The sequence below is a fragment of the Apus apus genome, chromosome 4 (genome assembly GCF_020740795.1).
Source record: "Apus apus isolate bApuApu2 chromosome 4, bApuApu2.pri.cur, whole genome shotgun sequence".
Classification (NCBI taxonomy): domain Eukaryota; kingdom Metazoa; phylum Chordata; class Aves; order Apodiformes; family Apodidae; genus Apus; species Apus apus.
The window spans coordinates 90,247,330-90,263,218 of record NC_067285.1 but is presented as its reverse complement, the minus strand read 5'-3'; the positions used below and the strand labels follow the sequence as shown (position 1 = coordinate 90,263,218).

General features: G+C 34.4%; 1 protein-coding gene across 3 annotated transcripts in view; it reads right to left on the bottom strand.

The window, feature by feature from the left end:
• The window catches only part of ATP8A1 (ATPase phospholipid transporting 8A1), a 118,225-nt gene that overhangs the window by 36,651 nt on the left and 65,685 nt on the right, over positions 1 to 15,889 (bottom strand). For all 3 annotated transcript variants that reach the window (XM_051617432.1, XM_051617430.1, XM_051617431.1), the window contains 3 exons: positions 12,033 to 12,205; positions 4,753 to 4,936; positions 4,542 to 4,652 (listed from right to left, as the gene is read on the bottom strand). In XM_051617432.1, the coding sequence (XP_051473392.1) occupies positions 4,542 to 4,652; positions 4,753 to 4,936; positions 12,033 to 12,205 (468 nt within the window). The remainder of the gene's footprint in view (positions 1 to 4,541; positions 4,653 to 4,752; positions 4,937 to 12,032; positions 12,206 to 15,889) is intronic.

Sequence of the window (15,889 nt, the reverse complement as noted above, 5' to 3'; positions counted from 1 at the left end):
TGTTGCTTTCAGTTTTCTTTTGTACAGAATATAAGTAAAAATTTTCAAGCTATTTAAACTGAAAACAGTTTTACAGAAGAATTGTAAAGAAATTCTTTACGGCACAATATTAACTTCTGAAATCTTAACATTTACTTTCTTCCAAAGAAAGCATGTAAGTCAAGGGCATTTTAAATGTAAAAGTTGTCGGCATTTTAAATATAAAAAGGTATGAAAAGGAACTGGAACATCTCTTGGTCAGAGTTTTAGCGGTAAGCCAAGAAGATATGAAATTTGGTAGCAACCATGGGTTCTAAATCTCTTTTTGAATCTACCAAAAAAATGGCTGGGGAAAAAAAACAACTTTCAATGTAGCTAAAACCAATGCCCTCTACACTATTGTTTAGTGGAATACCAGATAAGCAACTTTAAGCATATTTATTATCCAAAAAGAAACATGGATTTTTACATTGTTTACAAGATAGCATTTGAATGTTCACATTAAGAACACCTATGGCTGAAAAATTATTAGCAGATCTAAAGGGGACAGAAAAACCATGAAGGATAAATTCAGCCCTCATCTCAGTTTTTAAGTGGGGAAGAAAATAAGCTACCTACTTACCCTAAGTTCTGAACCTTGAACCCTAGAAAATAACACTCCTAACCATACATGAAAAAACTATTATGGAGCTTACTATAGTGTTAATAGTGACAGTGACAAAACTCAAAGTGGGAAATTTATTCACAGACAAGGCAGTAGACAATTAGGGCAGCTGTACCTGCAAAATAAATTCTTAGGATATTTTATATATGATGTTCACTTTGGAGCAGACTTAGCCACTTCTCCCTTATGGGGTAGGTCCTACGCTAATACCTCAAATTACTAATCAAGCACCTGTATACATGACAGGTGATAGGTGTCCTTAAAAAATAATTTAAACTGTGTGAAGGGGAAGTGAAAATTCAGACCATTTTATAATACAATGGCTAGATAATTTCTACTGAAGATGGAAAGCTTTAGGCTCACAGTCCATCTAAAATGAGATAAACCTCAATGTAGAGCTTTGTATTTCTAAATTTTCAAACCATACAATGCAAAGAAGTGGGCATGAGCACAGTAACTTTCTGCTGTGTTTTAACCTGAAGTTGGTGTGGTTTGCATACATTAAGCAAGCCATGGCATATTGAAAGACAGCACCTAAACTTTACAGCTTAGCAGCAGTGTGAATATACACAGAAGTCCTGCTAATGTTTGGGGTTGTGCATGGTACACATCTCAATATAACCAGAGGCATTAAACTGATGTGTCAGGCAAAGGAAATTGAGAACAAAACGGTAAACTTCAGTTATGGACATGAACAACAGTGTGTAACTCAGCTGTGGAATGAAAAGGGGCTTGGGAGGGGAAAAAAAAAAAAGATAACCACCATCCTAAGTTTACAAAACAAAATACAACTTGTTACAGCTCTGATTACTTAGTATAATAGAATTGTCTATGTAGTATCACTTATATTGTTACAAATGGCCATGTTTAAGGACCTGTGAGTGAACTTTAAATGGGAATTCCATACGTCTCTTCTGTTTCTGTCCTTGTCTTTTCCTTTTTTATTTAAATTTTCCCTACATGAAACATGTCCTATGCAGATCTTAATTTTTTTTTTTTTTAAAAGCTTTTTTTTGCTTAACATAAACCGGTTATGTTATGCTATCACTAGTCATTACTAGCTAGCAGAGCAATAAGTAAGAATTGGAAATTTTTTTCCTCTCTGGTGTGGAAGGGAGATTTGCATAAATTCATAAAATGAATAGTTTGAGAAAAGAGTATATGCAGTAATGCTAATTATAAAACCAAAGCCTATCCACAAAGGAGTTCTCAACCTCAATCTCAACCACCATAATAAAGACAAGACAGATGCCTCAATATAAGTATGAGATTCTGTGTAGGTGTATCCTATGTGAGTGTGAGGCCAAGTACAGGCTTAATAATTCACAGTATAGGAGTCCATTAGAAATTCTAAGTTTTCACTTGTGATTTATAAATGATAATGCAAAATATAACCTCTAAAATTACTGGGACTAGTCCCATACAAAAGATGAGGCCTATGTTTAAATATGCATTGCATCACGTCACAAAGTAGAAAAAGTCATTACAGACCACTTGGAGTTTCTTATGAATAGGAGTTTAAATGTCAATAAGCAATGATCACTGTGCAGGACTATTGCTATAGAACTTCACCATTTTCTGAACCAATAAAGCAATGGTTCTTATTTCTCATCACCTCATGAATGCCTAGGAAAAAGGCTGTGTTTCAGATTAAGTGGAATCTAATACATTACTTGTTTGATTAGTACAATTAAAAATATACTATGCATCTATTGAGTAAAGGTAGGTATTTTTAGTTATTGTCAGCTAACAAAAGGAAAGTTGTTTAAAGCAACTTCCAGACATGCCTTTCAATGCATTATTTTCTAAACTCTAAGACAGAGGAGGCGTGGCCACAAAAGCTTCACAGACATTTTCCTGATGTAGCATTTCTGCATATTAAGCAGCAGCTTACAAATACTCACTGAGCTTTCTGCTCCCACGCCTGATCTGCACAAAAAACTGAAAAGACAGATTCAAGACTGGCAGTTGTCCTTTCTAGAGACATTCAATGATGAATTTCTGCCCATTCACTCACAGTATTGACATGAACTATTAACATCTGTGAAACTTTTCTGAGCTGACACACGTTGGTTGTACAGGAATTCAAGTAGAAGTCATCTTGTCTTCCAGAGAAGGTGTGTATGGTAAAATGCTTGTATGCATTATATAGAAAGGATCATAAACCATATAAAAATGAACTCTTTGCACTTCTGTTTGCTCAGGAGGCAGAGACTACCTCTTCTAGTCTATTTTATTTTTACACTGTGATCTCCATACCTTGCATTGAACTTTCACAAAGAATACTAACAGTGGGATATTTGCATCTGATTTAAGTTATAAATTTACAAGGTGTTCGCAGGTAACAATGACAGAAAATTACGAAAAATAAGGTGGTATGAGCTAAAGCCCAACTTGGTATGTTTTCTATAAATACAAAGTATTAATACCATTTTTTGAAGTACTTCCAAGAGCTACTGCTAATCAGTACTTCTGGAAGACTGATCATTTAATCAGATATTCAGCTTTTGAAATGCAGGGTCTAAAATCTGCCATCACTTCCAAAATAAAAAAAGGATCTTCTTCTATGGTTTCCCCCTTCATGTTTTTCTAAATGGGCTACAAAGTTGCTACTATTAGACTAAAATCTATTTACATTAATAACAAAATAAAGAGGTAAAAAAGGAAAATTTTGAAAAAATGTAAAATATATGCTAGGAAAAATGCACACTTTTGACTACAACACTTGCACATATAAAGATGTTTAAAGTATTTTCAAATATTGCAACAGTGTAAGATCACATATGTAAATACCAACATTAGAAATATTAACCTAATGTTTACATCAGGTCTAACAGAAATAACATATTTCCTTTCAGTAAAAACTGGACACACACCGCACAAGTTTAAGATATTCATTTGACAATATATTAAAAAAATCTAAGAAAGTTTAAAGAATAATTGTCAACCCCATTAACATAAAAACAGAGAAGGAAGACTGACCTATACAAATTATTTTGTGAACAAACTTTGCAACAAATACATTCTTTTTCTGCATTTTTAACCCAAAGTATCATTATGAATATAAAGTTTGAATCAATTATAAACATAATTACTATATATATATTTTTTGTTATCAGAAAGCCAGCAGCTGTTGATAGAGGACCAGCAAGTGAAGTGGGGGAGAGAAAAGAATTTTAAAATCCATTCAAAAATACTTTCAAAATCTTAAGGTTGCTAAACGGTCATGAAGGTCATGAAAGCTACAGCTACATGTTGCCTTAACTATACCTACCAATAAATGCACATTTATTACAACATAGTCCTCTTGAACTACTGTATTTTTCACAAACCTCCAGTCTATTTAAAATCCCAGGTCAGAAAACTAGGTCAGGGATCTCTAGGGAAGTCCCCCTTTTCATGAACTAGAGCCTAAGGAGGCACAGTTACCACATCAACAAGTGAAAGGTATGCCAAACATATATGTAAAAACTCTTAAGCACTGTTTTGAACAGCAACATCCCTGCAATTCAGTAGTGACCCGAAACAGTGACCAGTTCAGATTTTGAACTGGACTGACACCAGCTCGAAAGAGCTTAAGCACATATATCTCTTGGCAAATTTAAGGCTACTAGTAACTGTACTCCTTAAATGCTGTAATAACATAAAAAATTTTAATAAGCTAGCAGTATTATTCAACACAAACAGTCAGTACTAATATTTAGTACGTATTTTTAAGACAATTTGGTATTTTAAATTTAAAAAAATCACTCTAATATTAATGTGTTTATTACAAAGTAAGATTCAGCTCTAGTGTTTATTTACATTTTAAATGCTTCTTTAAAATCATATATAATAATAAAAAGCTCAAAATAATGAAGTTTTTACATTCAAGAAGTAACATTTATAGTAAAATTACCTCGATGATATAAAGAACTATATTCTTGTAGAAACAGTACAAGATGCATTTAGCTACTCTGTTGTAATTCCAGGCCCCATGAACCAACAGCAAGTTCTTCAAATACTTGAACTGCAAAAAATAAACAAACATACAATCAGAACACATAGACACCAATATTAATTTGATATTAAACTACTTTATTGTAGTATTTTACCATGTAATGACTTACCTGAGCAATTGAGTAGTCTGAAGAATTAGCAGCCTGTAGACCTTCATTTCCACTGATACCAACACCAACATGTGCTGTTTGTATCATACTAACATCATTTGCTCCATCACCAATTGCTAGAGTTACTACCTTAACTTGTTTTTTAACCATTTCTACAACTTCAGATTTTTGAAGTGGTGATACTCTAAGGGGTAACAGAAAGAAAGAGGTTTAAGACAGGACTTTTAGATCAATGTACCTTCAAAAGATACTTCATATTCTATGAAAAGGTAATAAAAACAGGCTGAGTAACATCCTGGTCAGCGGTATGATCTTGTTGTTACCGTTTAGGCTTCATGCTAAAAGCACATTCCCATCAAAATTCATAGAAAGCTTGGATTTTTTGAAGCAAGATGTTAATAGGACTGCAGACACACATTACACAGCAATGGGCTCCTGGAACAGCCTGATGTAAGAAACCTCAAACATTGCCACTGACAATACTAACTTAGAACAAATGCAGATTCTGGCATAGATACATATTTTATAAAAATCAACATTTAAGACACAGATGTCAGTGCAAACAGGAAAAAAGTGACCACCACTACCTTAACATAGCCTGCACTGCTAAATTAATGGAAGCAAATTTGAATATTGACTCTTGATCCTCCAGTTTGTTAGACTGCTGGTATCTACTCCCTTGTTACTCCAATTATTCATCATTAAGAAAACGCCTGCCCACAGCTGAAGGAACAAATTATTCCAGAAATGACTCAAAAGGCTCTACTGATGAAATGATATCTTTCGGCTTCATCTACCACTGTGTGTATCACATGTGTGCCTTTCATTTTTTGTTGTGAAAGTTCTACTTTATGCTGAAATTCAGTCCTTGTAGTATATGAGATAGGAAAATAACATACAGAAATTCTGTACTAGGACTGACATGTTTCACAGGTTGTGGAAGGAGCAAATCCTAAGCAGTGTGGCAACCCACCCTTGTGCCTCCTGGCACCATAGTCAAGAATCACTCTGGCCCCAGCCCTTAAAAAAAATAAAGAAGCTGAGTTTCTCTCCCTCTCCATTGTTCACTGCTTCCTACAGAGGAAGCAATTCTGGTGCCTGTGAAAGCATGACTCCTGCTTCTTCCAGCTGCAATCACTGTGGAGCTGGAGATGTTCAGGTGGTGAAGAAAAGATGGAACACTGGGGGAAAAAATATGTATTTAAAATAAATTTCCTACAATTTAATCTATATATATGCTTATGGCAATAACCACTCTGCACCATAAGCTTCTGAACTTTCCAGGTGGGTGTGTGAAAGATTCTCCCTGTGGTGCCAAAATTCCAGGGTTAATGATTACGTAAGAATTTCCATACCCTTGCTTAATTCTTTCGGGTCAAATAATACAAGAAAACTAGTGGAATATAAAAGAAATGAAAAAGACAAGCTTTTTCAGAAAAAAAATTGGAAAATAAAAGCATAAAGCAGTGATTAATTCTAAATAATGTTCCTTCCTGAACATACTCTGTACATTGCTACTCACTGGGATCCTGCCAAGTAACATTGCCTGTTGAGTCCATGGCTACAGTTCTCAGCTGAACCAAGAGTGCTGTACAGCACTCAAAAGCTCAGTAACAAGAAAAAACATTACCACTAGAAACCAAAAATTCAGCTATATTATGGCATTTAGGCATTCCTAAAGATCTTCACAAAAGACCATGCAAGCTGAAAGTCCCAAAGGCATCCTTCTCATAAATATGTGAATACTGAAAGGCTTCAGGTTACTTGAGAAAATTATATTATTTATATTATTACATAATATAATAATATATCATGATATATTATTAACATTATATTATTATGTCATATTATGTTACATTGTTAATGAAATTCCTGATGGGAAAATCCTTTCCTAGTTTGAAGAATTCTAGCTGAACAAATTCTATCAAGTCTGGTGACTGTAGCAAGAAAAAACCCCACTGTTCTATTGATAGTGTTTTATAAGATGAGAAACCAGTGCTTATGAGGGCAATTATAAAAACACCTACAAAAGGAGCAAAATCTTCCCAACTGTATAAATGGATGAAGTTACTTTTCAGTACGTGGCACAATGTTCCTGTTTTCCCACTGGGTGACTGATTTGCTTGTCTTGTCACTGGACTGACATAAAGACTAATACATTTTTTATTCATACTTTGGACCAAATATGTGATCCATAGTTCTGGTTCTGAGAGGAAAAAGTTTTCTTTTTCAATTGTTCATACTTATTTCCTCATCACACTTCTTCCACTCCTGCTTCAAAAAACCCCAGAAACAGAACAAATCCCCCATATATTTTGAAATAAAGACAAAATATTAAATTCTCCACATTCAACAACAAACCTTTTACAGGTTATATTATTATTTACATTAATTTACACAAACACTAACGGCAATGCAAGAAAACCAAAGTTCTTCTTAGAACTGACAGCTGAGGCTGGTGACCTGGTGACCTCAACTAAAAAGTAAATGCAGCAGAGAACATTCAGAAAAAATCCCCAGTCTCTGACATCAAACTGCTGGTATTGCCCGTTATCCATTTCCTCTATAAACAAATCCATGTTACAAAGATTTGAGAAAATCTAATAGTCAGGGGAAAAGCAGTAACAGTCTCAAGAGAAATTTTGATGAACATGTCCTTTAGAAATACAATTTTCACCAAATCAACATTAGTTTCCTATGAAAGGAAAGTACTTTCCCACCAAAATAAAGGCTATTTCAGTTTTCAGCCATGTAAGGTTGATCATGATTATTCTGAAACATAGTTTAAGACTGTAGGAGAAAACCAAGGTTTTATGGACATGCTCTTATATCCTGAAATGCACATTTATTCATCTAACATTAATGAAGAATTAAGTTTTGTCTAAAACAGCAAATTACAGCAACAATAATGATTCTTTCTACTTAAAACTTACATAATGTTTTTGAAACTTGGATTATTTAAGAGCTGAAAGAGGATCCCAAACTATTCCTGAAGGAGGAAGTCAACTTACCAACCATCTTAGAAAAAAACTCTTCTAAATCATAAAATTTTAAACAGAAATACAAAAAAGAAACATTATGATCTGTCTTCCTGCATATTATTTTATACCCAGTTATGCAGCTTCTGAAATTGAAGCACACTATCTCTTCTACAAATTCATTAATATTACATTTGAAATATATTTGTTGCATTATTTGTTTCAACTACAATCCCCTTTGTATCTTGTACAATGAGATCTTATGCATCCTTGAGGTCACACTCATCATAATCACACAGCTTCACTCTACGCAATACTTTCATGGTATCAGTTTATGACTTCAGCCCATATCACTAAGATACTCATTTTACTGTGAAACAGACTCATCCTAGATCTGATTTCAGTGTCACAGAAGAAATACAAAGGTTAATATAAGCTCCATATCTCATTTGTAGATGAAAAAAGAAAATATTGTCAATTTTTTCTCTAGCAAATGTCACTATATTTTCATTTTGTCTACCATATAAAGCAAAAAAACCCAAACCAAACAAAGAAACTCCAACAAATTGTTGCAGCAAACAAGAGCCTCAACATCAGACAGGTTACCGAGTTCCCAACATAGGGGTACACCAATGGTGGTTGCCTCTTTTTTCTAGACCATGGTACTTAACAAAGAGACAGTGTTGTTAATGGAAACTGGGTATACGGTGTCTACACTCCTCTTTGCTCACATGAAATATTCTAATTCCCACTGGGTTCCAGTAACATCTTTGTAGCTCTTCTGGTTCTCCTCTCTGTGTGCCAAAGGACACCTCATTGTTCAGCTGTGGGCAATGCCCATTTTGTGCCAATTAAGCTTTAAGTACAATAAATCAGTGTAAAATTTAACTGCATAACTTTTCAGAAGGAAAAACGCACAGGAGTGAAAAATAATACAGTCTTTGGACTGAAGGTATCTTGCAGCCTGTGTAAGACATGCTGTCACACTTTTGAGAAGGGTACTTTGGACGAAGACAACCTTGTGGGAAACTTGGGATGAAAGCTTCTGATGGAAGTTTCTGGGCAACAGCCCTTTAGAAGAACTGCATGGTTCAAGTATACCAAAAAGTATGATCTTTCATTTCATGTTGCATTTGAACTCTGCTGATGAGTATCATACAGCAATCTTCTATTGAAAATTCCTAAACTGAGAACTTTTCCATCATCTTTGCGACTTTCCAGGAGAGTGGCTCATTTCCCTTTCAGATAATATTATAGGGCCAGTTGGAAGATGAGACTTATTCTCATTGCCTGGTACATCAAATTCATGGTGAAACCAGTAATAATAATAAAAAAATATCTCTTTTTCAATTTGTTCACTCTTAGTTGTACATTTTTACTACAGAATAATCTATTTAACATTCTTCTTGCACACATTACTCTGAAGCCAATGTAGAAGAATTCAGTTTGTCAAAGTCTTTAAGTCAAACATCTGCTTGGAATTAATAACATACACAGATTTTTCAAGTGAAATGTCTGCTGAATGGTTGTCAGCTTCATCTGTGTTATGGCTAGTCTTAGGAAGAATCCACTGGTAACAAATGCTTCTGAACAAGTGAATACAGTCTGAAAACTTCAAAGAAAGTAATTTAATTTGTACTTTTAAAACCAAGGAGTGCTCAAAATGTTTACTGTCTTTATATGGATGGAAAAGAGGCCTACGCTTTTATTTGGTAAGAATAGTATGTTTAAGTGATTTACAAAAATTAAAGATTACACTTTTTGTATCTTTTATTTTCAAGTTTACAAACAAGGAAAATAAATTTTTGCTACTAATGATGGAGCATTAACAGAAAACTTTGTTTCTGACAGAATTCTGACTTCGAGAAGCATGTAACATTGAAGAAGCACATACTAAAACACTGGGCTCTACAAGCAAATATTTTAGCCTTAAACCTGCAGCCCATTCTTAAACAACCACAAAATATGTCAGAGCATATACCTAGACATGTATTGAAACCAGCTGACTGAAGTATATTATGGAAATATAAAAAGGGCTGAGAACACACTACCTTTATTTTCCACTTTGTGTTTTTTTCATCACAAAGCTGCTACCACTAAAAACCAGCTATATGCACAGAATATCCTTCAGTGGTTCTATAGCTCAAAAGAAATGACAATATTGTCTCTTCAAACAGCATAAAATGCAGTTTCAAATCAAAGAAAGAGGAAAAAAAAGAAACAGTTTTGAAAAAATTGTTCTACATGCATCTCCTGCTTGTTGCTTACTATACAGAGCAAAACTGGAACTAGCAGTACAAGCACAAAGCTCCAACTTGCCTGTAAGAAAGACTGCTGCTATTAATAAGAATTGATACACAGTATTAACTGTGTATCAGCGTAAGATCTCAGTTTAACAGACAGTAAAGTTTCAAAGACGGTTTAGAAGACTTCAGTTTGCTTCATAGCATGGCTACAAAGCTAAACCACTAAAGAAAAAAAAAATAATACATCACTTGGTGGCCTAACGTGTCACCTGACAGAAAGAATGAAAGACTATTAACCAGGTCTTTATTTGGATACTATAACCTCTTCAGCTTTTCCCTTTCCTTTTGCAAGGCAGGAAGACAGCTCCCTTTTGAGCACCTATTTTTGAGATTAATCTGCTTTAACTTAATGGAACATTATTAAACTCTCTACCTGAACACAAGAACCTTCCATTTATTTATCTTATTAATGAAAAGCAGACAGTCTATTAAGGCATATTTACAACAGTTTTCACATTTGCACACACCATGTCTCTACTTCCAGAAAGATAACAGGATGGGAAATAAGAAAGTAGTAGGCAGTAAGCTTATACAATTTATTGAAACAAGATTTGAATTTGGCAAGAAGTGATGGCAAATTATAAGAATTATTTTGTCCTTGTACAAAAGCCTTATTTTCAGATTTTTTTCTAAAGTAATTATAATTGAGACATAGCATCCTATTTAGATATGGAATTAGATGTAACTTAAATACACAGACAACTTCAGAAATTTCAGTTCTACGTTAACTATGAAAGCTTGGAATTTGTGATACTGTTGTATATCGAGAAACAGCAAGCTATAGGGACTCCAGAAGAACTTGATTATCTTGTTTATGAGTTAACTTTTCCCATTTTATTATAGGAATCAGCTTTTTCTATGCTACTATAAAGGTCAAAATAGTAAAAAAAACTCTGAGAACACTAACTGCTTATACTTGTTAGAGTTACCTCAGACACTGATGACAATAACAGCAATTTCCACAGTTCTGGAATGTTTGATTGCATTTCTAATGCAGATATCCTACCTGTGCTGCCAATGATCTCGTAAAGAAAAGCCCTTCCTGCTGCTTTTTGACAGATTAATTACTTGGCCTAAGCCGAGTTCTTTAAACATTGACAGCAGCAGTTTTTGTTTATCTAGCTACCAAGGACCCAACTTCCCTTTCTGTTCAATCCTTGAAATGTAGAAAAGGTGACGTACTGCTCAGGAAAAGTTTGCAGTTTTTGTGTTTACATCCATAAAAATGCAAGAAGGCCCTAAAACACATAAGCTATCACTTACACAGTCCTATGTATTCCTTCCTTAATATAAATCTGGAAAAACTAACAGGCAAGCCAACCTGCTTTCATATTTATTATATTTAAAGAATGCAGATACTTAATTTTCTCTGATCTAGAAAAATTTATCTTGTTATGGTAAGCTTACAGTTCTAATAGTCCATAGTTACAGGAAAGGATAAAATATCCAATTGTATAAAAACTCTCAAACAACAACAACAACAATAATAATAACAAAAGGTGTCTTCATCAGCTTCAGGAAATAAAAATCACCCAGAGTAGTACCTTTAACATTTTTGTGCACTTCTTACACAATATAATCTATGGCTTGCAGAAAAAGCAGATATATCAAGTCTTGCCTGTGGAGGAAGCTCTACAAAATAAAAATCCAGATCGGCTAAAATCTGCAGTTAACTGTTCTATCAACTTATGGTTAAGATCAACATCTCCATCTTGCCGAGACTATCCTTGACAGATAAAAATTAATCTTCTAGGTATATACAACACGAATGACTTTGTTTGACAGATACACTCTGTGGCAGACTGCTCTACAGAAGCATTTTGCTTGAATGACTCTATTTCCTAAGTTTCGATACTAAACAATATTGTATTTTTAATATAAAAAAATATTTAATGGTTGGATGACACAGATGTGTGTATTTTCTCTGAAATAAAATAAGCTTCTTTCTTTTTATGTCAATAAAAATACTGTAGAGCAAGAATAATGTAAACCTTACCTGCAACAAATAACAGCTTTACATGACAAAGCCAAATCCAGGAAATATTGTCTCACTCCAAATGTCAAAGCATACTTCAGAGATTTACCATCGATGATGAGAGCAAAATCATTTTCCTTCCTTAAAGCATCACCAAGAGTACTGCAGTGATGGCTAAGTGTCTCTCTTGTTCCCTGTTGTACAAAAAACATGATCAGTAACAGTGGAGTTTCCTTTTTTGAGGATATTACCTTTTTATTATGCTATCAAATAGTATCAGTTGAAGAAAGTACTTCCAACAGCTGTATTATTAGAAACCAAAGTAGAAATGGTGTGTAGGATTGCTCACATCCTCTGCTCAAATATATGTGCCTAAGTTGTGGTGAAACATTTAACGCAATGGTTGCATAAATGCTTACTAAAAACATTACTAAGTTTACTATGTACCTATGCAAATGAAAATTCATGTATATATAGATACTAGAAGAAACAATTTCTATTTGCTATTACATAAAATAATCCTAAATGTTTAGAAAAAAGTAAAAGAAATGTCAAAAATGATTAATTAGTATATGCATTATAAATGATAATTCATCTTCAGTTTTTGTTTTAAGACAAGCCCACATCAACTACGTTACATAAAGGATCTTATGTTGTATTTTTCAGTTGCTAAAGACAGTTTGAATCACACCTACACAAGTTACTATTCTGTAATCCAGTATTGAGAACTTCAGATTATATTCCTTAGACAAGACATTCATTGCATTCATCTCTATCTATGGGGCAGAACCTCTTAGCCTGGTTTGGGGAGATCACTAGCAGCTAGTTAAGAGTACAGCTCTACCAGAGTGTCATGAAGCAGAAAAAAAAATGCTTGTTGGACCTTCACAGAGCTACAAGCCAGAAGTAAGAAGGGATTTAGAGGATAATATTAGATGAAAACAAAACTTCTACTGATAACATATTGAATTTGGAAACCAGTAACATCCAATGACAGCAGTGTTCCTGTACTGTTCTACAAATTTAACAACCAAGTAATTGTGCAACTTCAGTCATGTCAGGCATATGTAAATAAAATGAGGTGTATCCACCTAAAATAAAACACTGAAAAGTAATTACAAATCTCAAACCCTCTGAAATAAAATTAAAGATGCCTGTCCCACCCAATTTACTCCCCCAAATTTCACAGGTTTTGCTTCCTTTGCTTTCCCTAGTCTTCTAAAGATTCACTGGTTCAACTAAAAGCAGATTAGTCTGTTGCGGAATTCTGTACTTCAGATTTCCTGGCTCACTCTCCATCCAAACTGCAAGGAAAACAAGGTGCCACTGTTTAAAATTACATGTTAGAAAAGCTTTAAAATTTTAAGAACTTGTGTAACTGTTTTCCAGAGAGTCTTCTCTGATTAAAAATACTGCAATACAAAGAAAGTATATATTTTTCTCATCTCCATGGACTATTTAGCTTCTGATCAAACATAAGAAATACAAGAACCTGAAACTTCATATTCTTCTCATCTATTGTTTATTCTCATACATGCAGCATAAACTCTTCTGTTTAAGTTGACCTTAATTTATTATCACAAACAGACATGCCATCAGGTAGCTCCAGGCATCCTATATATTAAAAGAAACAAAAAACTGCTCAAGAAAATAGAAAATACTTATTCCTACTGTAAAACTGTCATATTTCAAATTCCTTTGTGGGCTCTGCCTATCCCTAAAAGGACTAGGGTTGAGCTAGCTCCTTTTTAGAAGAAGCCACTGGTATGCAGCAGATATTGTACTATTATTTTATCAGCAAGGCAAGGAACATCCACTTACAGCCACGCATTTTTCAGTACTGCAAGGACTATGCAGACCAAGAGCAGCCAACCTTCCTAACATCTTTATATTGCCAGGAGGCTATACCCACACATTGCAGAGCCAAGGAGAAGAGGAATGCCACAGTGCAACTTTTCTCAAAGATCCTGAATAGATCCTACTACACTAGGATTTTTTTTCTTCAAGGTTTCATGGCTGCTCAGGTTCTCCTGTGCTGAGGAAACTGGGTTGTCCAGCAGCCCTCATTGGAGCATAGTTTCCCTGCGAGGTAAGAGTCCCAGTGCAAGAGGTGGACCTATACTGCTCAAAAGCCAAAGTTTCAGCCATATTCCTCAACAGGCAATATTCCAACTAAGGATTTATGGCCTCATGCTAGCTTTTATTGGTAAGCAGAAATTAAAAAGGACTTGCATCCACCCTTGAAGCTGCACTGACTCAAGGTTCTGCAATCACAGCAGTCTCTCCCTCTCTCCATTCCCTGAGACCTTCTCTACTCTTCCACCAGAATTTTCAAGGCTATTTTGACACAACCAGCTGCTCTAGAAATAGAGGCTGACATCTGATTCTACCCACACCAGAAAGCAAAAGGTAGGACACACGGTATACATAAACAGTGAAATTTGCACCATAAAATGAGGCAGAAGACTTTTAAAGGAGTCTCTTGTTAAAATATTGGCCCAGAGTGAGTTTATTATTAGTTTTTGAACTGCCTCTTGCCCTCAACACTATTCAATTACTATATTTAGCTGCTCCCAAAACCCAATGTTATCACAACAGACAGATTTGAAAGTGACCAGTTTGCATATGCAGTTTCAACTGCCATATGATATCTGCCATCCCCACATAATCTGAATGTACTTTTTACACATAGAGAGAAGAAATCTCAATCTCTACACAATCTAGACACTTCAGTTAGAAGCATGGAGTACAATATAGCTATCATATCAATTATTACCTTTTATTTTTAAACTTTATTTACATACCTTAATTTTTAAAATATATTGCTTAATATATATTTATTCAACTTTTAAATCATCACACAAGTTGTTAATGTGCAATGCCTGCTTACTGAGTTTTTACTGGACTCCTTTTGGTAGTTGAATAAAATGACCTCATTTTATTTCATTACATATGAAGAGGCATACTAAGTAGTCAATCTTTTGCACTTCAATCTATTAAGTATTGTAGTAGTTCTGAAATCCATCAGCCTGTGTAAATAACGTAACCAGAGGACTGAAATTCTCACTTTCATTGGTTATTTTTTAATTAGATTGGTTGAGCGAAAAACTCAACAGTAAATTAAGGGCTTGAACCAAAAACCTTTTCTGTTGTTTCCCAAGAAACAGAGATCACAATATTTTAAAAACTATCTGATGAACTAAAGTAAGAAAATAAAATTGCCTCTTCTCATTAATACCACAAGCTGCTTGTCTCAAAAGTTGCTTACTATATCAAAAGACTCTGGTTCCAGGCATTAATTAACAGCTTCTGCCTGTTTTGTGTTCAGAATTTTAAGCAACATATTTTTGCTGATAAAATTTAAATCGATACCTATTTGAAATATAGTCATTATGATTACACTAATATCAATGTTGAAAATGTGTCATTCTAAATGGGTCAAAACATTTGTAAAAATATTTATGTTTTTTAAAAATTATGAAGTATTTTAATTCATATTATAGCCTACTCTTACATGCTACTATTGAATCCTTCAATTAAGGCACTCCTCCCCTCTTGCTGACTCTCAAACTTTCTTTTCACTTTTCTCTGCCTTTCTCTGCCAAGTCTTATCTTGAGCAACCTGACCACAATACAGAATAAGGTAAACTTTGTTCCCAGGTTTTCTCCTGAAGCCTTCTGGGCAGTGAGTTTTCCCACTGAGGAAATTCTTCCACTTCCAAGTTCATTTAGAGGCTCCCTTAGAGGGTGGGTAAAAGGATGTATTTTTTTCCCCTCATAGGATTTTTCACTTAATATTGCATTCCTACCTTCCCTAAAAAAATCTCTCTGTATGAAGGAACACTGTACACTTACAAGTTAGTAGTTTTAACACTTGT